The 24,911-nt window shown below is 42.6% G+C and overlaps 1 protein-coding gene across 5 annotated transcripts; it reads right to left on the bottom strand.

The window, feature by feature from the left end:
- LARP4 (La ribonucleoprotein 4) lies at window positions 1–24,403 on the bottom strand. 5 transcript variants are annotated; one of them, XM_069806213.1, is made up of 17 exons: window positions 24,238–24,396; window positions 18,657–18,831; window positions 18,310–18,457; window positions 16,539–16,697; window positions 16,132–16,207; window positions 15,457–15,593; window positions 14,574–14,677; window positions 13,434–13,544; window positions 12,995–13,048; window positions 12,127–12,336; window positions 11,527–11,630; window positions 7,597–7,830; window positions 6,744–6,792; window positions 6,385–6,543; window positions 5,694–5,815; window positions 5,241–5,409; window positions 1–5,011 (listed from the first exon to the last, which is right to left on the bottom strand). In XM_069806213.1, the coding sequence occupies exons 2-17, from the start codon at window positions 18,660–18,662 to the stop codon at window positions 4,676–4,678; spliced, it is 2,178 nt and encodes a 725-aa protein (XP_069662314.1). In that variant the 5' UTR covers window positions 18,663–18,831; window positions 24,238–24,396; the 3' UTR covers window positions 1–4,675. The 5 variants fall into 5 exon arrangements, with proteins under 5 accessions (XP_069662314.1, XP_069662316.1, XP_069662313.1 ...); XM_069806215.1 differs by lacking the exon at window positions 18,657–18,831 and having other exon boundaries at window positions 7,597–7,800; window positions 24,238–24,403; XM_069806212.1 differs by lacking the exon at window positions 18,657–18,831 and having other exon boundaries at window positions 18,310–18,454; window positions 24,238–24,402.
- Window positions 24,404–24,911: the final 508 nt, after the last annotated feature.

A 24,911-nucleotide genomic window follows, 5' to 3' on the forward strand; every position in this document is an offset into this window, starting at 1 on the left:
GTTTTTTTGTTTGTTTCCTTTTAAATCAGCTTTATTTTTCTAACTGTTATTTCAATTTCCCATAGCACCTTGGCAATGTCAAAAACAAATACAAATACATGTATTATCATTTTAACATTTAAAGCATGAACCTACTTTACACAAATTTTGTTTTGAACAGTTTTGACAACAGGAATATACCAGAACAGACAAAGTATAGAAGCCAGATAGGTTGCTTTTTTCTCCTTTCACTGAAGCCCTACCACTTTGAAGAGAGATCATAAATGCCAAGGGGAAGCTGGATTCATCCGGGAGGAACAAGATGGCTGTAGTAACTTGAGCTCAATATATTATCTGAATATTTTGTATTCTATAAAAATTAGAACAAAACCCATTTATGCACAGTCTGTTTACATTTGAAGTTGCATTTTTGGAAACTGTATCCATAACTGAAGCTCCATAAAAATAAACCTCTGGTTCTTAAATATAAAATTTTAAAGTTGTTACAGGTTAGTTTGCAGATGGATTTTTCAGAAATAAGTTGCTTTAACTCCATTTCAAGTCCTCCCAACTGTACATTAAAACCAGACTCAGTTAACCTCTTGAAGTGCCTATGCTAAGGGCACTTAAGAGAAGAGCCAACTAAAATACTACAACAAACCAAAATTATGTACCATCCTAAAGGAAGCTCAGACTATATGTAATATATACACACAAAGAAGAGCATGATAAATCATTCCGATTAATGGCAACAATCTTATGTTTCAGAAGGAAATATCAAAATTAGAAACAAAAATTCTATTGCATATCTGTAGTAATCAAGGATTTACAAAAAAACTTATCAGAAGCAATTTCCCCCCGAAGTGCATTTCTGTTGCATCGTCTGTAATACAATGGCGCATTTTACAAATTTAAAATATCATCTGTACATACCAGATATTTTACCCCAGGTGAACATTCACTTGGGTAACAGTAAAAATAGCGGACATTTTCAAGACAATTAAGCTGATATTGACAAAGTAGTAAGGCCATAGCTATTTAACTACAGTAAAGCATTGATTAAGTCACTTATTTGCTACTGATCTGCCACAGTATCATCTTTCTCTTCTGGTTAATAAAGTGGGTTACTTTTTTTCTTTTCTTTTTTTTTTTTTTTAAACCTACTGCTAAAACTGCACCATCATACTGTGCCAGGCTAACTTTAAAAAAAAAAAAAAAAAGATAGCAGGAATGTAAGATACTATAAAACTAACTTAATTTTAGAAATCAAAAGAAAAAACTTTTTGCACTTTTAATTTTACTATCACATGCAAATAATTACTTCTCTTTTCACTCCCCAGCAGAAGTACAAGAGAGTGGCCCAATCTTTTCCATGCACAATAATTTGGAAAAGAACTTAACTGGGGAAGTATACTTCTGTAGCTAACAAAAGTCAACAATTCTGAAAACAAGTCACAGTTCATAAAACTGAAAGTTACATGTGATTTGCACCTTCTGGTATTTAATATCAGCAGAGTAGGAAAATTTGTCTTTACATCATGTGGTAAGCTACCAAGAAGGAACCACGGAGAACTGTTATTTGTCACTTCAAGTGCACACTGAACATCGCTGTTGAACAAGGGACAGTTTCACCTCTGCTGATAAAATGATACAGCTCCAATGAAATCAATGAGCTGTACCAGCAGTGAGTCTGGCTCCCAAACGATTGCTTTGTCCCCGTTTTCCCCAGTCTGTCAGAACAGGCAAACTTGGTGGGTTAAAGACACAATAGCTTGCCTGAGTCCATTACAGGGATGAGAATGTAGCAGCTAGCCTGTCTAACTAAGTTAGATGTTTGCCATGCAATACAAGTACTGCAGGAGAACTTGCACACAAAACTATGGTTTTCACAGCCTTTATATTTACTTGATTATCTCCCCCCCCCCCAAAAAAAAGAAGAACAGAAAGGAAAAAAAAACCAAAAGCACAGTTATAAATGTCAGTGGGGGAGGGGGAAGAAGGGAAATGCTAATGTTAAATCTTTGCACACAGGTATTAAATAAATAATTGTCAGTGCCCTAATCTGATAAAAGTTTGAATATGCTGGAAAAAGCCAACAGGTTTACAGACTTATTTGCATACACTGTACAAGAGCCATAATCTGCTGCTGGAAAATGCACACCCAGGACATACAAAGCATCCTTTCCACGGTCAAGTTTTTCCAATCACCTTACAAGAAAGATTGAACTGCAGTTATTTTTTTTCCACATCTAATAAATGAAGAAGTTACATTTCACAATTGTTAAAAATTCAGATACTTTCAGCACTACAAGGTTATTCTATGCACTGCAGTGAAAGCAGATGCCTGCGTGGATCAGAATTAGCACTCTGCCTTCACCTCAGAGACCATAGATCAACACCTGCACAAGCCTCTTCCCAAATAACTCTTCCTCTGAACAGCAAACAGCTTACAGCAGCTATTGGCATCCCAACAATTATTCAACTTTGCAATGACAGTGCACATCTATCCTAAATATCTGTGACTATCATACAGGTTAGTTTTTTCCAGTTTGACTGCAGTAATTGTTTATAGCCTTTAAAATGATTAAAAGTTAACTTTGCATTCATTGCATTTCAGAACTTTAACACTTTTAAATATTTAAACTTCTCTATCATTCCAACAAATGTAGCATTACCGAAATAAACGGAGAAGGGTTCTGTAAGCATCCCTAAACTGTAGATGTGATCAACGATTTTTTTTACTAAATTAAAAAAAACCTCCCAAACCCAGTACAGGTAGTTTAAAAGTGAATAATGATTTTGGTTTTTTTTATATATATATGTATATATATAACATGCGTAGAAATGAACAGTTAACTGCATAAATACATTATATTGTGTTATGAATCAAATCAAAGCAATTGCCAAGCTGAATAATAAGTTAGAGAAATGACAACTCTGGCTTTACATATATATATTTATAAAAATAGATATGAGTGTTATCAAAGCAGTTGATAGAGAATGCCTACCGAGTAAGAAGTCGCCAAGGGTTATCTGGCTAAGAAATCAGAAGATGAAAATTTTCACAGTTATTTTAACTGCCACTTACATTCATTCTAATGGCAACACTAGCATATATTACTAAGATGTTTACGGTATATATCACAATTGAGTTTTCCAGTGTTCACAACTTACGACTTTAAATTTGTACACTTCCTATTCACTAAAAAAAGAAAAAAAAGTGTGATTCTTACTGCTGGAAGCTACTTTTCCCTAACACTTTATACAGAACTTTGAACCCTGGCATGCTGATTTTGGCAGATTAATGCACTGAATTTTCCTATTTCGGTCATTATGGTAATCACCTTTAAACTTAACCACTTACTACACAACAGCGTTGCAACTTTAGTCAGCATACAGCTAGGCAAGATGCTACCTTTCAAGTAGCTACTCTGAACATGAGGGGTTTTGTTTAACTCCTTACCTTTAGTTCCACTTTAAACAGTTAAAAAAAGTCAGTTGCTACTACATCAGCTGTAAACAATGAGTTCCCAGTACATATAAACCCTGAATTTCTAGTAAACAGCATCCAATACCCTACTCCAGAACACAAAGATAGGTCAGTATATAGAAAACCCAGTCACGTCTCTGATTTGCTAGCCATTCAAAGAGACATCAGTTTAACCCTGGTGGGGCACGCAGAACTCCCCCATCTGCAAGGCAGAATTCCACATCTGCAACTGGAATTCCAGGCTCTGTACTTGTGAAGCTAACACCAAGTACTGTGTAGCTACCCATCAATCCTATACTGGGCCTGCCTGCCTCAGGAAAACATACCAAGATAAATGCACAAAAGTCTGTAATAAAGAGATTAGAGAAAGTAACAAGCAAGAAAAAAAAAAAAAAAACAAACCCAAACCTAAGAAGTTGCCCTCAAAAGGAAGCAAGGAAAAAGGGCAAATTAAAAATTCTGATGTGCTCCCTTCTGCCTCCTTCCAATTGCGTCTAGAAGACAATTTTTGCTGTCCACATGCTCTGATCTACAATCCAGTATCCTGTAAAAATTAATAGTTTAAAAAGCTTGCTGAATGAATTATTAGTAAGGTCAAGAGACTATACTTCAAGCTGGAAACACAAAGTTTACTACAGTAGTACATTCAGTTCTTATCATCAGTGACTAAGTCATGACAACAGTATCTGGCTGCACTCATTCCACTCACACCGACCAAGCACCTCAGCTGCAGACGTGCTCTGCAATGCAAGGCCATCAATGGCAGACACATCATCCGACAAGCCAAATGTTAAATAGGTTAAAAAAAGTTCTAATTTTACAGAAATGCTCATTTTTCAAAAATAATATTCTCTTATCCTTTTCCTCCTACACTGAGGGACAGGTTAATTTGTCAATTCATACTCTTTCACTTTGACAAAATGCTAGTTTCACAACCCCAAAACTGATTTCAAGCAGGAAACCCTCTGCAAATTAAAAACAAAAATACAAAAATTATAATCTCTATATTTATATTGATTGGAATCCTCCAGCATTTGTGAAATCACTTTTAGAGATGAATTTTGGGACCCTCCACAACTTCTCCACACAAGCCACGCTCCAGTTCAGTATTCCCCTTCATGAATACTTCTTTCTCACAGTCTCCTTTGCTGCTTATTTATTAGTCCACAGCTCAAATTAAATAGAGAATAATTGGCTGGACAAGTGTTACTTTGGTGACCGGGGTGGCACATACTGCTCCTTGCCAATACGTCGAGGTGCTCCCTGAGGCGATGATCTGCGTCCAAATTGGCGCCTCTGTTCCCTGATTTTCCCAGCAGCTCCCCTGGGAGGCCCGTTGCCTCGGAACCCAGAATAATCCTTCATTCGACCTTCAACCTTGTCATGAGCCTTCTCCGAAGCCTTCTCAGGTGTGCCATTTTCTTCATTTTTGGCAGGGGGAACTATGTTAGTGCGATGTTCCCTAAGAGGCTGAACAGGAACTGGAGGAGGCTCCTTTGGGGGCTTCTGGCAAACTTCAGCATAACTTAGCTTGCGTGGCTCCTTTGGGACCAAGGGAGAAGAGCAAGGTTTACATACCAGAATAACCACACTATGCTCCTCCAGACTATCCCAGGCACAATGTCAAGGCACAACAGCAAGAACATGTACAGTGAGCGATTACACCACAGCTGTGGCAAACTGCACAAGAGAAGGTCCCAGGTGCTACATTAGCACATTCAAGAGAAAGCCCTCGCCATGCTCCCCACCCAGTCCCTGCTCTGGGCCTTACCTGCACCAACAAAGCAGGAGCTGCACTTGCGTTAGCAGAAGGTGAAGTGGTATTTGTCCTTGGCGGCTTTGCAGCACTGACAGGAGAGACAGACACCGGTGGGGAAGCATGGCTCGTAACATCTTTCTGAGCAGACACTTCTTCCGGTTTGCTGTCTGGCTGAACTGTGCTGTTAAATCAAGAACAATTTAACATTAAAACCTACTAACACAGAAATTAACGTTTGAGAAAGCATTTTCTTTCTCTGAAGTCACGACTGCGTTTTTTTGCAGAACAGATTGGTACAGCCATTACCACCACAATTTGTTATTTCCATCTAGTGGCCTCTCGAGAAGCGGCCTACTACGGACAGAGAAAAGACAACAAACATTACTGCCACCTTGCTGGACACTGGCTAGGGTCTTTGCTAGAACACACAAATTTTAATATTCTCAACTCAAATAATCTGCATACCTTAACACCACAGCTTCAGTCTGACTTGGCGAACTCACACTTGTCACAGGCTGTTGGACAGTGCTGTGCGTCTGTTCTTCCTGAGCAGGAGCTGGACAGCTGGGCAGCAGATCTTTGCTTTCCTGTACAGAAAGCATAAGTTGCAAAATACGGAAAGAACGCAGATGTGCTTAAATTGCTTCTCAACATGCCAGTTCAAGACATGTGAGAAGTGAGGTACTTCCAAAGGCTGCTCAAGCTCTGATTATAGGAATTCTACTTCTTTTGGAGCATCGCCTCTAAAGCAATCACCCTTTATATGGGCAAAACAAATAGCAGATAAAAAAGGCTGTATAACCCAGATTATCAATGCTTTTAGTCCCACCAGCTCAAGTAACAGACTCATCTGGAAACAGCCCTTCCCTACACTACACACAAACTGTTCAACAGCCAACACTCCTCATTTGCCTGCTTTATTCCAAAACAGTACTGAGCTTACAATAGTGTAATTACAGAAGCTTCAGCTAAATACCTGCAAAAAGCCAAGGAAACCCAAGAACAGACAGAAAATGGACTATTATATTAACAAAGACAGTATGATGTTTGGGCTTAAAGCATTCTAATGTGCAGCTCTAACATAAATGGATTATTTAAGAAGGGAGACACAGCATATGCATACCAGAGTGCGCGTGCCAGAGACAAGAGGGGGTACCTTTTCTTTGCAGACTCCTTTAACGATATCAGACATCCTGCTCTCCAGCACAGGCTCCCCTGGAATTTTTGCTGTACTGCCAGGCAAAGGTGGGAAATTTGATGCTAGCAAGTCAAACTTTGGTGTCTGAGTCTTTGTTTCTGCTGAAGGCTGAGGTCTCTAGAGAAGGAAAATACCCGTTAATAGCACCATAACACCTAGCATTAAAAGCATTGAGCAAGTGTCAGGGAATTTCCTAGAAACACTCAATACCCACAATGTAATCTGAGAATTTAAGGACTATGCCATTCCTTCAATAAACGCAAAGCCAACACATTGCACTTTGTGCAACTCCTTGCAATAAGGGAAGCGGAACTTACTGAAACCCGGTCATCTTCTCGTCTCCTCCGACCTCTGAAAATGTTCCTCCTTTAAAGGAGAGAAAAAAAAGAAAAAGTCAGTAAGTGCATTCATCTAGCTGAAGCGCACACTCATCTGCACAAAGGGAAGCCTGTGGCAGGGGATTTGCAGCAGCCTACTGATGTTTCTCAAGATACAGTTCTGGGACGTTCTCCATCTTCAGGAGGGGTCAAAGCTCTTACACTCTTGGAACATAGCCAATACGGGAAACAATTTCTCTTTTCTCTCCCTGTGGAGGAGGTACCCTAGAGCATTGTATCTGAATAAGCACAGTGACAGTTAGACTATAATATTATAGAATAGTATCCTATAATTTTATAGTAATAAACTTATTCATCTGATTTCTCACATATCTGTCTTGGTCACTTATTTTTAAGTGTCCAAAACCTGAATTAAGATAAAAGATAAAACCAGTTGATCTTACAATGTTTAGGAGCATCAAATTCCACATCCAGGGATTTGCTTATTATTTACAGCAATACAAATACCAATTTTACTTCAGCAACTCTTTTAATTCTGGGGACAAACTGGGCAGTTATTTTGAAATAAAGACCCCTCGCTATCTTACTGCAAGGTGTTTGTCAGAATAACTAATAGCTGTACAGTCAAGCAGGAAGCATTCATGCTCCCAGTTAAGTATTTATCACACCTGGTTTATTTAAATGTCAGTTTTCTCCTGGTGAGTCTTTACAGAAAGATATGTTGTGCCAGTGGTTGAGGATCCTTGGCTCACACAAGTCATTTGAGCCTCCAACACTATGTTCCAACTGCACTGTTGCATTACAGCAAAAAGTAGTACACACAGTTCTTTACCTGCCCCTGCCAATGCCATAATCGCCATTCTGCTCCATCTGGGCGGTTGGAGAATCCTTCTGGGAATAACCTTGGTCTTGGTGCCCAGTTAACGTACTGTTATGCCGCTCCATAACAAAATTCCTTGAGTTGGTTCTGTTCAGTGGTCCATCCCCCATTGGCATGGTACTGACAGCAGCTGGACCCTCCACAGCGTGTTCTGAGCTGTTAGAGGATCGGAAGTGAGGCTTCACACTGCAGGACACAGAGTGGCAGCTGTGTAATCCAGAGTTTAAAGAACAAGAGGCAAAACTACCACCAACTACAGTTAATTCGTAGCTAACAAGAAAGGAGGAGGTCAGGAAGTACTGGAACTCCATCAGAGAAGTTGTTTCCTACATGCATTTGTCAAGAACAAAGGAATCTTTCTTCCTTACCTCCATCTATTCCTTTTGTTACAGTTTTCTTGCAACCTGCTCCCCTGTCAAGTGTTGCCATTTGAAGAAAACATCAGGATCACTGCCCAACAGATACCAAAGGGGGAAACCCTGCCCCAAACACCCTCAATCAACAACAACAAAAAAATACCCAAAACCTAGGGGTGGTAGAAGAGCCAGAAGAACCCAAAGAGGGATTCTTCATTTGTCTGGGCCTGCAGCACAGGCAGGGGGAGGCATTGGAAAGTGATCTGGAAAAATAAGCCAAGCCTGAGGAACAAACTGATCTGGCCACAAGCAAAAAAACTGAACTGAAACAAGAAGCCAGGAGTAGATGACAACTAAATAGGCTGAAGAGAACAGGGGAGAAGAGGCTAGGGTAACTGAGAGCCCACCTCCCTAGGAGCTTGAAAAGTCAGGATCTTAGTCTCTCTGTTCCTGTTACCAAACACCCACAGCACTGACTCTGCAGTTTACAATACCACAGACATTTTAATCAGTTATTGATTATTCAGCCTTAAAGCTGTACTTCCTTTGAACACAGATGCAGCTGTGCAGGCTCAGTGTTTCTGCAAGTTAAGGCTCAGGGTCTTAAATGCAGAATTACCCAGAAAAACTCTGACCTACCATAACATGGAACAGTTTTCTGAAGCAGCATTCAGGTGCCTTAGACTATTTTTCACTTCTGCACCTCGCTGTCTTTTCCACACGGCGCCAACCAGTTTCAGCAAGCAAGGCAAGGACCTTAAACTCTATCTTTCTCCTCTGGTCAACCGTGCACATCTCATAATTTAAGGACAGAAGGAGGATTTTGCATGCTTATTGCTTTTACACAATCTCATTATAACATTCCATGCAATCAGAAATTGTCCCACTGCCAGCCAAAGTATGATTCCTGTCTGGGAGGAGAAGTTAACTTAACTACGTGATCTCTTACAAAGTAATCAAGGAGCAGCCTGCAGCCTGAAAAAGGGTCCTTTCTTTCAACAGACCATAAATCATGCAGCTTTTGGTTCCTCTAAGCTAAGCAAATATGGAAAGGCATGTTGTGGATGCCACAGACCCTAGACTGCCCAACAAAGAGGTAGTTTCCTTCCAGCTTCCAGCAATAAACTTGTTCCCTCCCACTTGGCCAGGGAACTTACGTTGGGAGGAAAAGAAAGCAAAATAGGAGAATTTAACAAATGACAAATTATCATTTGTTAGCACTAAATCAGAACAGCAGTAAGTGATGTGGCTGCAGCAGATTCCTCCCTCTGCTTGGCCGTTGTCCTGTGATGTTTCAAAAATCAACTCCACCACTATCTGACCGACTTCTCCATAGCCTTGCAATTAACAGCTGGGAGTTTTGCAGCATTTCATACGTAACCAGAACGCAGAACAAAAAATCACCTTTTAACAGCCTAATTTTGAGTGCTCAAATTAATCTGCTTTACCAAAGACATTTTAAGTTACCTTTTAGGTGGCTGGATAGAAAAATATCAATTTAACCAATATTAGCACTGACAATTCTCTGTTACAAAGACTCAATCTTCCTTTCCCACAAGGATGTTACAACAAATCAGGGCAAAATAAATATCACGGGCTTAAACAAATGTTTAGCTACAGAGAAAAATCCAATACTTAACTATTAACTGCCTGTATTACAAAACATAGCAAGTTTAATGAGCCAGGACAGAAACCCAAAAGCAGCAGCTGGATGAACATCTCCAAATGAGCTCTTCTGCAGTTCAAGAGAAGATATGCTGAACAAAGATTAATTCATACTTCACAACTTCAAGAAGCATTAAGAACCAGTCTTAAGGCCCCAGTAAGGTTAAGTTTTCCATCAGCAAAGACCATAGAGAAGAGGAGGGAAGCTAAGTAAATTCTTCCATTTTGTTCAATTCATTCTTAAAATGGAAGATTCTCGAGTCATTATTCAGCCCTCAGATCTCATAATCTTACCCGTCATTGAGAAGGCCACAATCTTGTCTGGGCAGAAGAGCAAAGCAGAAAAGACAAGGAAAGATAAGGAAGAAAAAAAAAAAAGCAGAGAGAAGGAGAGATGATGTGAGAGAGCAAAAAGGAGGAAAAGCATGAAGTGCAGGCTGCCCAGACAATTGACTGTTGGACCTGTTCTCTCTTAGCGCGATACTTGATCATCACTGGGCCAAACCTTCAAGGCTGTGCCTCGCTGTTACCTTAGCAGTCTCCTGTTTGCAAAGGAATCCTGCTGAAGCATAACTAATCTCTGCTGCCAGAATATGAAGATTTATTACCACAAAAACAGAGCTTTGTACTAGCACAAAGGCTGAGCAAGATTGGCAGGAAAGATAAGACAACCAAGACAGACCAGCAGAACCTGTACACACTTGACCCTAAAGCTGTAACTTCACAATGACTGAAGTTTTACAAATGAAAGTCTTAACGTAACCAGAAGAGTTTTAACTTAAGGATTATACAGATGTGATCTACAAGGCAGCAGTGAACATGTGGGCATTTCAAGATGTTAGTATCTGGGTACATACAATTCTTGTACAGTTTCAGCATCCATACTTCTGAAAGGATCCATGTATGTAAGAGCTTTACTGGCTTTGAGTTTGGGCGCAATTTAAGGCAAAAAACCCCAAACAAACCTTTATAAATAGATCTTAGTTGGGAGCTGAGCAGCTGTAACTGAATCAGCTGCCCTGTCTTCCAAGCAGAGTCATTCTACCAGTTTCACAGCCTGTATTAAGACTCTGCTGAGTCACCGCAGACCAAATTGTGAAGTTCACCTTCTGCCAGCAGCCACAAACCTTAACTGCATCACAAAACCACTTATGGTACTGGCAGTTGTCAACCGATTTCTCAAACAATATAAAAAGCAATTCCCATGCTACCACCCGCATGCTGAATACAGTGAAAGAGCTTGCAAATAAAACAATTTCCACCCACACAAACAGATTACTACACCATTGTATTTACAGAGTACTGTTCCAGCAAATACAAAGCTGTTTCCTCCTCCCCAGTGTTTATATCTGAGCTGAGCCCTCACAGTTATCAGGAAAGATGGGGATAAAGCAAATAAATTATAGTAACAGACTCAGCATCAAGCAGTTTTAGCATACAGCAGTCAGGGCATGCAACTCTCAGCTGCATAAACTGAATGGCGCTTTGCAAGACTAATCACACAACAGGAAAAGCTTACGTTTGTGCTGCAGGAGTTTATAATCTGCGTGTAACAAACATAATTAGAAGTATTACCTTACGAGGAAGTTATTTATTTGTCTGCAGAAATTCCTCTGAGGCTTTTAAAGGAGTTACCTTTGCTCTCTCCAGCACATCTGTCCACTATTTTAGGATCTTAAGCTGCCACCTCGATTTTAATTTTATTTTATAAATCAAGTTGAAAAACGTCACACATACTCGATAAACAAAATAAGTAACCTAGTCCCATCAGAAGGCACTGCATTTTACAAGTGCGAGGAATGTTTCAGGATCTCAAAACTGTAAGTTCTCAGAGAGCAAACAACTGACAGAGCTATCTTACCGATTTCTATGGAATGGGCGACCTATACTCAAAGAAGCAGCATTTGTTTTATATGATCCTGGTGTATTAAAGCCATTCACAAATCCACCGTTAGGAAAGGGGGCCTGCAACAGACAGAACAGTCTCAATGGCTGAACTAAAAAGAAAAACGTTTGCAGTTTTATGAGATCAGCTTCAGCAGTTATTCACCTAGTTTGTTTGTACTTTTACACTGGGCTACCGTATCTAGTACGTTGTAAACTTACTACTAAAGCAAAAACCCCACCAGGTTAACAGTCTGCACGTCTACTTCAGCATCAGAGTCCTCCTGTTCCTGCAAGAGCTACAAAGCTCTTCCAGTAACACTAGCTACTGGATAATGGAATCTCACACCAAAACTTCTTGAAATAAATGGCAGCCCATGGCAAGACATGCAGCTTCTCTGACAGTGTTGCTTTATCAGGTGCATGACATAACATGAAGTATCATAAAATGGAGGGATCTGGCTAGAAAACCTGTGCATTCTACAGCTGAAAAGCCCACTAACCGTAGTGATTTGTAAACCAAATTATTCCTGTTGTTTCGGGCTAGCTCCTCTCATTTTCATCAGCTGTTACTTACCAGTGGTGTTTCAAAGTAAGGTGCAGGATTTGGAGACCATGTCTGAGGCACAATGCTGTAAATAGAGTACTGCTGAGGACTATATACAGGCTGCATAAACAGTGGTGAGGCAAACTGTGCTTGTGTTTGAACTGGCTGAGTATAGACACTGGAATCCACTACCCGGTAACCATTCTTAGCAAAAAATGTGTTGATGGCTTTTATCCTGGCCTGCAAGATATCAAATCACATAACACACATTAGTTGGGAGAAGAGGAGAAGCAGAATGAAATCCTTCTTGACTACTGAAGAGGTAACAGAAGGGATGTGAAGGGGAAGTAGGTTGATTACTGCTTACAAATAAAAACTCTGATAAGAATCAATACAGATTACATTCTTACAGTGTGCTAAAGGGAAGAACGCACACATTGCTTTAGCTAGAGAATCTGTCAAGTTTAAGATAAACACCACTTTCTACAGCAGTAACTGTCCAGACTCCAATTTTGACAGTTCCTCTCACAGAACAAACAGCTTGCTTCAGCCTTATTTGTAGAGCAGCTACCTCAAGCTACAGACTCGTGATGGCAAGAGTCCCTCTCCGCGTTCTGCAGACCCAGATTCTGGGGAAACTGGAGAAGGGAAGACGAAACAGGAATGTATTTCACACCTCATGGGAAGCAGCAGTGTGAATAACCAGCAGCCACTGAACTGTAATTTTTCAAAGCTACCCATGACCTCATTCAAGTTAACAGCCTACAGAGCAAGTGTCATGAACTATCCCACTGCTAATTCCTTAGTTCCCCCCTCCTCCCATAAACACACACTATCATTCAAATAAAAACAATACATAATTCAATTCAAACAGAAACCTCATGTAAAGCAACCTTACCATTACTGGCTTGCCCTGAAAGGTTTTCACTTCTTCCCTTAAGTATTTGAACGCCTGCAGATACAAAAAAGTTTAACGTTAGAGTATCTTGATAAAATTGTACTCCTCAAAGGACATTACATGATTTAACATGGATGCGTAGCAATGCGCTTCCCTGTTAGCCCAGCTAAATTCATTAACACTTCAAATTCAGGATAGTAGATGTCAGTTATGGCTGGAGAGTACTGAGGCAAGAGGCAGACAAGGGAGTTAAAACCCTACAATCCCTCAACTTTTTTCTCCGTTAACTAGAATTTGCTAATAACCTCTTAAAATAACAAAAGGGAGATCAGTAAATAAACATTTCTTTTAGCTACAGAAGCATGCATGCAATTCTCTTGAGCAGGGGAAGTATTAATAACAAAATTGAGATGTCATTAACAGTTGAAGGCAGCCTTACCTGTTGCGCATCTGTATCTGACTGGAATGTAACGTACCAGTTGTTGTTGTGAGCAAACTCACAGCTTATCACTTTGGGGCAGTTTTCATTTTTAAACAGAGCCTTAACCTCCTAGGGGAGAGAAGAAGCCAGGCAGTTAAGGGGACCTAGCTCTAAGCTGTAAATTGAAAGTTTACACTCCAGCTCCTTGGTTGCAATTTTCCCTTGACCAGGGATGTTCTTTTATTCCCTTGACAGGTCTGCCAGACACCAAATTATCCTCTACCTGTTTCTGAACCCAAGAAGACTAGTCCAGCCTACTGAGCTCCCCAAATAAAAAGTAGCAGGCCCATCTGGTAAGAACATCAAGATCAGTGTAGAACTGGTGATATTTCTTTATTAAAGAGGTAGCAAAAATGTGGCTTTAGATCAGGAGAGTCATCTAGACAAGAATGATTCTAACAAATACTTCTAGCATCATGGCAACCTGATAGCTTTGCAATAATCAGATTTTAAAGAGAGGGCAAAGCAGCTGTTCAGTGTTTGCATTAAAAGAACTAATTAAAAATGCTAGTAGACAAACACCCTGTGTTACAACTTTAAAAAACAAAGAACTAAATCATTCAGTTAGCCAAATATCAGTTGGAATTTTATTATCCTCCCTTCTCTGAACATAATAAGCTCAGCTCACACTGGGTCACAATGAATGAGAAATGTTTAGTAACATTTCTTGCTGCCAAAACAACCGTCTGACTTCAAGTAAAGTTACTGCTGTGACAAAAATTCAGCCTGAATTCCAAGCTATGCCCTGGACTAATTTTATTTTTGGATCTGAAAAGAAACCAGTTCAAACTTCCTTCCAGAAAAGCCTAGCTAGCTCAATTTTTGGTGGAAAAAAGTTTACTTAAGAGCATTTTAATACGTTAGTAAATAATGGGAAGGGACAACAAATGACAACAAGTATTTGCTTTGGCTTTTTTGACAATACATCCAAGCAGAAAAAAATACTTATGTGGTTTACAAGAAAAATATCTGTGTTTAATCAAATTAAATACCAGCTGACCTTTTAAGCAACGCTTCCTGCTGCTGTTTGAAGCACTGTTGCAGATACCTTCCAAAAACATCAACAGGCTTTTATTTCTTTCTTTTCTATTTATTTACCTCTATAGGTGTTGTTTCAGGGATCTCACGGAGAATGATAATACATCGTTTGTGGTTTGGTCTTACTTTCTCCCCTCTCTCATCCACTTGTACCATAGGAGAAGCTAAAATTATAATACAAAAGTTGGCTTAATATTGGACATTGTGCACTGCAAAACATCTCCGCGGCACTAGACTCCATTATCCAACTTGTTACAAAGAACTGCAGTGGACTGCTTAAGAAACCAGATTTCTTGAATTCAGGGTAAACGACTGTTTTATCAGCTATAGCCTGTTAGAGGTTCAGTACATTTTAGCCATTTGCCTGACGTTGCCTCCATCTACAGCTCAGATATCTAAAAAGCTCGGTCCCAAATTCAATTCACTCCCAGCTCAAATTCAAGTAAGAGGATATAAAAACATTCCTAGACAGAGCCCTAATGGGAAAAGTTCAAATAAGAGGAAGGAAATCAAGTCAGAATAAAGGCTTTAAGAATTCACTTACACCTGTTTCCACAAGAAGCCATGTGCAGAATCAGCACAGGACAGTATGTTACAAAAATTCTAGCTAACTTTTTCTGAAAAGATTTTTCTTGTTTTATCATTTGTAATAAACTTCTGCACTGAATCAGAAGACTAGGTTTACTCCCAGAATAAGACTTTCATTGCTAGCAGTACCTTAGAGCTGCCTCTCACTAGGGCAGATTTAGGCAGATTATTATAAAGCATAACTAGAATTCAGGAGTGTGGAACAGCCACTTATTCAAACATCTCTGCAGAACGAGGTTCCCAACACCATTTACCAGAACAATATGCCGTAACCAGCTAAGAGACTAATACATTTCTCTAAAGCAAGGAAGGATTCTCTGTTCTGCTAATACAGACATCAAACACCCAGACTTACATCTCAAAACTTCAAGAATAAGGTCCATGTCAGTTGTCAGCTTCTTAATACCTTCCATGTTGGCAATTGTCCATATTGGAACAAACTGATCACTGTCCATTTGAGACATCAAGTAGAGATCCTTTGAAAGATTCTCACTAAAAAGACATAAGTTCACTATTTTATAAAAATCCTGAATTTTACTTACAGAAGCCTCAAAACAACAGGTTAACTGTGGGCTTAAATATTCACCAATACCATTCACAGCTAACTAGCCAAAACATACTCAGATTTTCTCTCCTGGAAAAAATCCTAGCAGATCAACACAAAGCAGAAGATAATTAAAAAAACTTAATGGAAGTTACAGCGCTCTGCATGTTAGTCTGCAAAAAGGATCTTGCCAAAGAGACCTCTTCTGGCAATACACAGCTAAATTATCCAACATCTTACGACTGTGAAGCACAGAAGTCATACTGAATTCTCATTAAAGGACAAGGATGCACAGGCAGGACTGAAACAGCTGAAAGGTACCACCAGGTTTCTACCGCATTCTAGCAAATCTTGTTTCATATGGCAACCAACTCTCTCTCTCACAGCTAACATTTTTATGAAGATGATAGTGCATATCAAGCCAAAAAAGGAAAAATTTGTCAATTATTTTAATAAAGGGTTTATAGAAAGTTAACTGTACTGTACCGTGAGAAGCAGAATTCAAGTTGTTTTTTCAAACATTCTCTAATGTCTTCTGTGGACACAGTGGAGCTGCCTTCACCTAAAAGTTACCACATTCAGCATCAGATCTCAGTTTCACGGTAAGAATACAATGCAAGAACACATTTCCTTGTACAATAAAAGAATGAATCCCTCTGGCTAAGACCAAGAGGAGAAGGTCACCTGAGAAGGTCACATGACCACCATAGTACACATTCTCAAAATGGCTTGGATCCCACAGTTTTTACCTACTTGGCCAAGTCCTATGGCTGGCTTGGATCTTCTTGAATACACATGGAACATTTCAAAGTTCCTACTCAGTCACATCATAACTGCAGCAGACTTCAGAGGATTACAGATACTGACAGTGGTATTCTAACTTGAATACTCACCAGACACTTCATAGATTTGGTATCCAAGATCTTCAGTTGCTAGGACAATTCCATTTGCAGATGCTTCATCAACTCCTGTGCCATTTCTTGTGGCTTCACAAGACGGGGAATACATCACTTCATATTGCTTGCAGCTATCCTCTGAAATCTCTATGTTACCTGGCAAAAGAACACATCGTTAACAGAAAACCTACTGTAAGCTTCAGAATATTTTCCATTTGAAAAGTTTTGGCTACCAACATTAAAACAAATACTCAAGAATGCTGTAACTGGAAGTGTCTAGACTTAAGTCTACGTTTCTTAGACTTTCAGCACCTACTTTGTATTGGATAGCACTTTCTACCCCTCCAATTTCGGAATGGTCTTCTGGCTTGAACTAGGGTCTCAGGGATAATTAAATAATAGGATTGTGAAACTGTAAGATCCCCAAAAGTGGCAGAGGATCTAAAAACCAGGCTTTCCCCCTGAAATTTAAAATACTTAAACGAGGTTCCTAAAACCAAAGCACTAAAATAGATTACATCACTTCAACACATTACATGATTCTTATTTATATAATGGACTCCGGAGCATCTAGCGATTGTTATAAAACACAGTGGAATGACATTGAAATTGGCCAATCTCTTGTTCAGGACACCTCAGCTTAGTCTTCACCACAGCGGCCTGAGATACAAACAAACGCAATTTCAGTTTAATCCAGCAGTCAGGCAAAGGAGATTGTCTCAAAAAAATCAACTCCTCTGCTAGATTTTTTCCATACTAATGAATCCCCTAAAAACATACTTTGAGAAGTGATACTATTCAACTACTTACATTAGAGATTGCTTAAAAAGCACTAACAATGCATTTGGAAAAAATGCCTTTAATTTTCCAGCAGTGTTACGCTGCCACGATTGCTTCATTTTGTTACGAAGAGACAAATGAGTTTGTCAGCCAATGCACAAACTCAGTACTCTCTCTTCACTTCTGCTGACTTACCAGAAACTTTTGACAGGGCCGCACAAACCGAATCCTCCCTTCTTTATCCCTAATTTTTCCTAACACTTTTTTCCAGACAATCTTCTGCTTCCTAATTAACGGGCCTCTGCTGTACTTTAAGTAACCTCAGCTATACAATTGGCTTCATATCAAGACTAAGGCAAATCAGAAGAGTTAAACCCTTTGAATATTTAATTCCAGACAACAGGACTGACCATGTGGTAAGGATGGAAAATGGGGACTGAAAAGAATACAGATTAAACTGAAAGGAGCTAACCATAAATGCTTTGCAGTTCCTACTCCAGTACAAACATTACTGTCTAACAGTTCTCGGAAGCACCTCAGTGATCTACCAGGATTGTAGGTGGCCCTCAGACCTTGTATTCCTGTTCACAGGGTCAAGTGTATACTAAAGTGCAGCAATGGCAAACAAGACAAGTCATGAATCCATTTCTACACATTTAGCATCTTGTTTCCCTCTTAGCGCGTTACTCAGTCATCACTGGGCACCTTGGATCCTGTTACCTGCTGAAGTATTCTGTCCTAGCACAGCTCTGGACACCTTCTTGAATCCCTAAACCAAAGCTCACTGGTCAGATCTATAATCTCTATAAACCGTCTACTGCTTTCTCACGTTCATTTCGTACTTGTTGCTACATCGGCACTAACAACCTCAAAGGACAAGAGCAAGAGGTTGCTTCTCACTGCTGAACTCTGTACAGAGAACCCTCAGCGCTACCTAGCAAGGGATGTATCACGGCTAGTGTTTAAATACAGGCCTGCAATGTCTCACCCTCGGTATGAGTCCCTTGTGCAGCCGCTGTTTCTTGCCACGAGTGCTCTGCGCCATTTGCTGGTGGCACAGCCTCACTGCTCCCTTGGGGTACTTCTTGCCACACTTTTGCATTAGGGTTTAAGCCAGCACCTTTCGATGTTACCTGCTGAAGAGATCAGAACACTTTTATTAGGAAAAATAATCCAAAGATGCTTTAGAAGTCAAGCCAGACAATATAGGTGAATTTAGTGATTTTCTATAGAGTTCCACATCTCAAGTGTCTAACCAGCTATTAAGCACCTATGTGATTTTTCATTAATCAAAACAGGAAAATCCTTGGTATTTTCCAAGTATTTCATTTCTACCTCCATTAGAAGTGTTGCCTTCAACCTCTCTTTATTGACATCCGACAATATCAGCAGAGGAAGCAGTTAGTCGTCAAGGACTCTGGTAACTCATAAGCTTTTAAAGACTTGACTGTCATAATGCTCCAGTCCCCTTTCACCAGAAAGGGAAATTTTCCCTCCTCCAGACCCCTTCCTAGAAAGGAAGGTAAAAAAACATATGTCAAGGAGAAGAAACTAATGACTTACTGAATTAGTGATATCTACACTAACCAAGCATCACCTATGCTATGCCAGGATTCCTCGTGAACTTACCTGAGTACTACCTGCTTTCCCCACGAGTTTACCTACATCTTATACACATCAGTGTACACTAATAATTACCTTAAATTTGTAACCAAAGAGATTAAAGTTTTTGAAGTGCCAACACAAACATACATACCATCACAGCCTGCTGGGAGGGGGGAACAGGATTGTCTCACTTTGAGACTGGGCAACAAGGACCATAACTAGAGGAAGAGGGTAACAGTGAGACAGACAAGAAAAACTGCTGGATTCCAACCTGGAACCTGACAGAGATAAACACTTATTCCTACAGCACAAGATGGTGCCCTCCAAGGTCCCTTTCTGAGAGCTGCTCATTTGGGCAAGGGGTCCAATAATCCAGCAACAGCACAGATGATAAGCATTGTAATGGCTCTCGCTCTACCACGATAAAGCTAACTCCTTCCACATATACAAGAAAACTATGCTTTTGCAAAAATTCTCCTCCCAAGAATTCCTAACACCCTACGAGCAACTAATACAGCTTCCTCCAAACAGGTTCCTTTAGACATTGAGTGACAGCCCACTCCACTCCCGCCATTTGCTGGAATTTAGAAGGCCAAAGCCACTAGCCCTAGCTCGTATCTCACAAATTCACAAATAAGGAAATTTGATATTCAGAGGCCAGCCTCCTGGATTCTGACATTAAGGAGCAGCTTACTACCAAGCCTCAAACATAAAGCAAAAGGATAAGGAAACAGTTGCAATAGCTTTAGAGATAATTCCTTTGCCAAGGTCACACCTAGTGCCAAAGCTATTTGCTGCAAGGACAAGCCCAAATTCAGTAACAAAAAGCCTCCAAACACTGGAGAGGTTCAAGACAACCACAAGAGAAGGCAAAACAAAGATGACAATTTTTGCAAGGCCCTCTTTGAGATTCAAAATCCCCCACGCACAGCTAATTTAATCCACACAGCAATGAAGTTTTCCCTCTTTCGTTCATCTTAGCAGAACGTAGCTGGGAACAGAAAGAAGAACTAGAAAAAGTTCAGTGTGAAAGGACACATGTACATTTCCCTTCTTAGTTTTCAGAGTAGTAGTTCTCCAACAAAACAACCTTAGAAGAAAAACCCAGTAACGTGTTGCACCCACGTACTCTCGCCGTCAGTGTAGTTCAGCAAGTTCAAAACTTAGCTCTGCTCAACTGCTGGTCACTCCTGTGACGCAGCATACCTGTCAGCATGGGCACCTGCTCAAGAACTGAAAACCAGCAGATCCCATTTCCTTGAATTTAATTTTCATCAAAGCAAAAAAACCAAGACACGTCCAGGAGATGATTCATCATTTTATAAAAATAAACACTGTCTCACTACCTTACGTCTTTGAGGCCAGCATTTAGCTCAAGCTGACAGTAATTTTAAGGAATAAGTATGATAAAGTGAAACCGAAACACTTTAGGGAGATCACTACACTTCTGGAGCTGATCAGAAGTAAAAAGCAACACTGAGTATGGCAGATAACGTTACTCACTCTAGCAAATACCAAAAGACACACGTGGTAACACGGAAGTTCAGAAATCACAGGTCCAAGTGAAAAGCGCTAAGAAGCTAAATAGATTCAGGCTGATAAAGTGATGAATGCACCTATTAATACAACGGCTGAAACATACACCTGAAACAGAGCATGGGCTACTTCCTCTTTGTTCTAGAAACACTTAATGCCGTGTAATGCAATTCTGCAAGACCCAGCCTTGATGTCATGCATCTTAATAGCAAGACACCACGGACTCTGAGAGGATAAAAAGTCCCTAATTTACATAAGCTTTTTGAAAATACAGCGTGCTATGCTCCAGGAGCAGCGCCACTCCATTCTGGCAAGCAGCTCTTCTGAAGAGAAGGCCAAAATATCAAGTCTTGCTTATTTAACTGAGGCTAACAAATACTGAGCCCATTTGATTGGCTGCAGAACAATCCTCCCAGCTGCTATCGGGAACTTTCATGATGAGGTTAAAGCTTTACAGAGTTACAAAGGTTAGGAACGCTCGCTGGTGTCAATGAGCTGACAAAGCTGTCCTCCTCAGCAGAGCTTCCCTCTAGTTTACATTACTTTCGGCAAATGTGGATCAAAGATTGTCCTCAAGCAATTCCCCAAAATTTACTATCGAAGCATCCATCCCATTTTGAAAGGATGGCAAAGAATATTTTTCTTATTGTAACAGTCTAAATTACATTTAACAGATTCAATTAAGCCAACAAAAATTAAAGCGCTCAGTTTCTTTTAAAGCATTCTATTATAATAGTAATTCAAATTATCCTGCAACCAAACTCTTAACACTGAGCTTGTGACAGATTTCCCAGAGCAGACTGACTCTCTAAGAGGGAATCTAAGTGAAAAATTGAGATGAGAATTTAAAAAAACTTGGGAGCTGCGACTCTAAACATTTCCCACAAGTGGAAATGTAAGGAGAGAGAAAAAAACCCCGAAGGTCAGCAAACCTATGGGAGGTGGGCAAAGAGAAGCCTTGCGCTGGCTGGGGGACATGACAGGTAGGGAAATATGCCTCTGCAGTGGGCTCGGACCCATGCCCATGTAGTCACCTGTCACCTTCTCAAAGCTTATCCAGGGTGTGAAGCAAACCAAAAAAAGAGAAAGCTGGTGTCAAATCAGAAGCAACATGCAGAACTCCTTTGGAACGGACTGCAGGATATCACGTAACAACAGTTCAGTACTCTGAACGTCCCAGGTAATTCTTAAAACACATTAACTTTAATGGTTACAAGAGAGTTACTTCCACTGAACACAGCATGTTGTTGGTTTTTTTTTTATTAGCCAGTACGAGCACCCCAGAACTAGGGGTGCCTCCTTCATCCCTCGGGAAATGAAACACACAGTTGTGCCATATGAAGATGGTACCACTCTCACCTGCGTCAATGGTGTCCATCACTTCTGTGTGAAGGGGGGTTTGCTGCCTAGAGGGAAGCAGGAAGCCTCACCTGCTAAAAAAAGAGGGCCAGCAATACTCAGTGCTTCACGCAGTCCCGGTTTTCTAGCTAGGAAACATCGCTGGCAACAATTAGGGCAGCGTTTCACCCACCTGAAATGCACAGATTTCAATTTTCCCCGTAAATTACTAATATATTGAATTAGGAAGACATACCCAACTGACCAAAACCCAGAGCAGGCACAGCAAGCCGTTATCAATTACATTTTTCACAATGTGTTTAATAATATTCCCAATATACCTTAATTATCGATTGTTAACAGCATGCTCGTTCTGGCTGCAAGTGAAAAACAAGACCTACACCAAACATCAATGCATGAAAAATAGCACATGCCTGACGCCATTCCTTCACTGCAGCAAGTTTTTTGAGCTAAAAGATATTAAAGGAGAACAGAATTCCAGCGTGCATTCTGTGAAGGAATCAATTCACAAATTAGCACGGGCACACTTCAGTTAAGTCTAAAATATAATACGGACAGCTAAAGCAAGTCAGCTAATCCTCCCGAAAGCTTCAGGACTTCTAAGACAATCCTGTTCTGTACCTTATTTTTCAGGCAACCCCAAAAATCCTGAGATAAAAGCTGCTGTCTGCTTCTAAGCATCCGACCACAGCGTTTCAGAACGCCTGGTTAAGAGCTCAACTTCCCTGTCCTGGCAGTGAAAAGGCACTTTCAGAAAGTCTGGACTGTCTTCAGGAACACAAAATTAAACATTATTGATGCTTCCTAAACGAAGATCACAGAAACTATCTCGCAACACTATCAGCAGAAGAGAAAAGAGCAGATGAAACAAAGCAACCAAAGTCAAGTTTGTGCTTTAAAAGGATTCACTAAACACCCAGACGCGCGCTGCCTGGCTTCATGGGCTCCCAATTTGCTTCAGCTCCCTTTGAGCAGCCCGAGCCCCATCCACAACGCAACCGCTCCATGTCACCGCTGCGGGTTCCAGAACCTGCCTCGCATGCCCGCTGCTCGGAGGGGCCACCTCCGTCTCGCAGGCTCAGCTCCTCTCTGCCATGCTCGGCCTCGGATGAGGTTGGCTGCTCGCAGCTTCTGGCTGCAGTCATCGGGCTGCAGCTCTGATTAGCTTGAACAGTTCCTCTTCAAGTTAAATACTGTAAAACCAAATTCTTAGGACCTATCACGCTGTGTTTATGACATCTTTTTTTCCTCTCGGTGCAAGTCAGACAACATTCAGTTCAGAACTGAGTCAATTAGTTTAAGAGAGAGAAGGTGTTTCCCAAACCTTTTTATTTAGATGTTCTTAACCGCAGTATTCACGTAAAAGATGATGACCACCACCACACTTGAACTGAATACACCACTAGCAGTCGACTGGTTTCCCTCGGTCATTTCTTAATTAACCCAGCAGCGCTTTGCTTTGTGCGCTTTCTGGACAAAACTTATCGCAAAGTTTAAAGCGGCAGCAGCGCAGACGTCTGGGTTTGTCCGGCAAATGCAGAAAACTGCTTCATCAAATCCCGTAAAACAGCGTAAATAAGTGAAACGCCGGCGCGGGCAGCGCCTGCGGACCCGGGCCCGGGCCAACACGCTGCCCCCCGCCCCCACCGGCCCGTCCCGCGAAGCGTCCGTGTGCCGCACGGACGGGGACACGGACACGGACGGACACACGGACGCGGCCGGCCCCCCCCCCCGGTCACCTCCACGCCAGGGGACGGACCCACCGCGCTCCTCGCCCCCCCCCCGGCCCTCAGAACCGGCCGGGCCGCTCCGCCGGCGGAGCCTTCTCCCCCCGCTGCCATAAGTCACCCCCTCCCCCCATCAACCACCACTACCGAATCAACGTTATTTAACGCAGAAACCGCGAACCGGCCGCTCCCAGCGCGCCCGGGCCCAGTCGAAAGCGTCGGCGTGCAGCCCCGCGGGACCGAGGGGAGCCGAGCCGAGCCGGGCCGGGCCGGCCCCCCCGCCACCAGCAGCCGGGGCCGCTCCGCTCCCCGCCACCGATCGCAGGAGGCCCCGGCGAGTCCCGCCCGCCCGCCCGCCGCCGAGCGGGGTTGGCGGGGCGGCCCAGATCCCGCGCCGCGCGTAACCTTCACGGCAGGCCGCGGTGCGGCGGCTCCCCCGGAAGGTCACCGCGGTGCCTTTCACCCCGCCGCCCTTCCACGGCACCGGCGGAACCTTCCAGAGCGCCGAACCCTCCCCCTCCACCGCCCGCCCGCCGGGGCCCGCGGCCGCCGCCGCCCCCGGATTTGCTGTGTCAGCCCCGTCCCCTCCCCCCCGGCGCGGCGCGGCCGGCGGAGCGGAGCGGCGCGGCGTGTTAACGCGGCCTCCCCGCCACATGGTCCGGTCCCTCGCCGCCCCCGCCGCGCCTCACCTCCACGAACAGTAACATCCTGCCTCCCGCGCCCAAGCCGGCGGGCCCGCGATCCCCGCCGCCTTCCCCGCTGCCCGCCGGCGGCCGCGCCAGCGCCGACGATAAGGGGACGCTCGGGCTCCGCCTCCGGCTCCGGCTCCTGCCGCCAGGGCCCGGCCCCCCTCCCTCCTTCCCTCCCTCTCCTCCGCCGTCCACCGCCTCTTCCGGAGCACGACGAGCGCTTCCGGGGTACGGGCGGCGCCGGCCCGGCCCATTCCTCGCGCCGGGGAGGGAGGGGAGGAGGGACCGCGCCGCCAGGGGGCGCGGCGGCTGTACCACTGCGCGGGGGGGGGGGGGGGGAAGAAGCCGGCGCCGCCACCACCACCACCCCCCCCCCGGGAGGGAGTGGGCTGTCCCGCACAGCCGGAGCACGGCGGGGAAACTGAGCGGAGGAGTCGGATTCTATCGATTTTTAGGGTTTGGGGGGTTAAAAATTCAAGAACCCACAAATACTTTTTTTTTCTTCCAGAAACCGAAGGCGGATCCTACGCCCAGCCGGCTCTCCCCCCAGCCTTCGCCCCCGCCGGCCCTTTTTTTCCCCCCCGATTTTTCCTCATTTCGGTTCTGCCCCTCGGCTGCCCGCAGGGGTCACTGCGGAACAGGCCAACGATCCCGCACCTCCCTTGCCTCACCCG

Source organism: Haliaeetus albicilla, chromosome 18 (genome assembly GCF_947461875.1).
Source record: "Haliaeetus albicilla chromosome 18, bHalAlb1.1, whole genome shotgun sequence".
Taxonomy (NCBI): Eukaryota; Metazoa; Chordata; class Aves; order Accipitriformes; family Accipitridae; genus Haliaeetus; species Haliaeetus albicilla.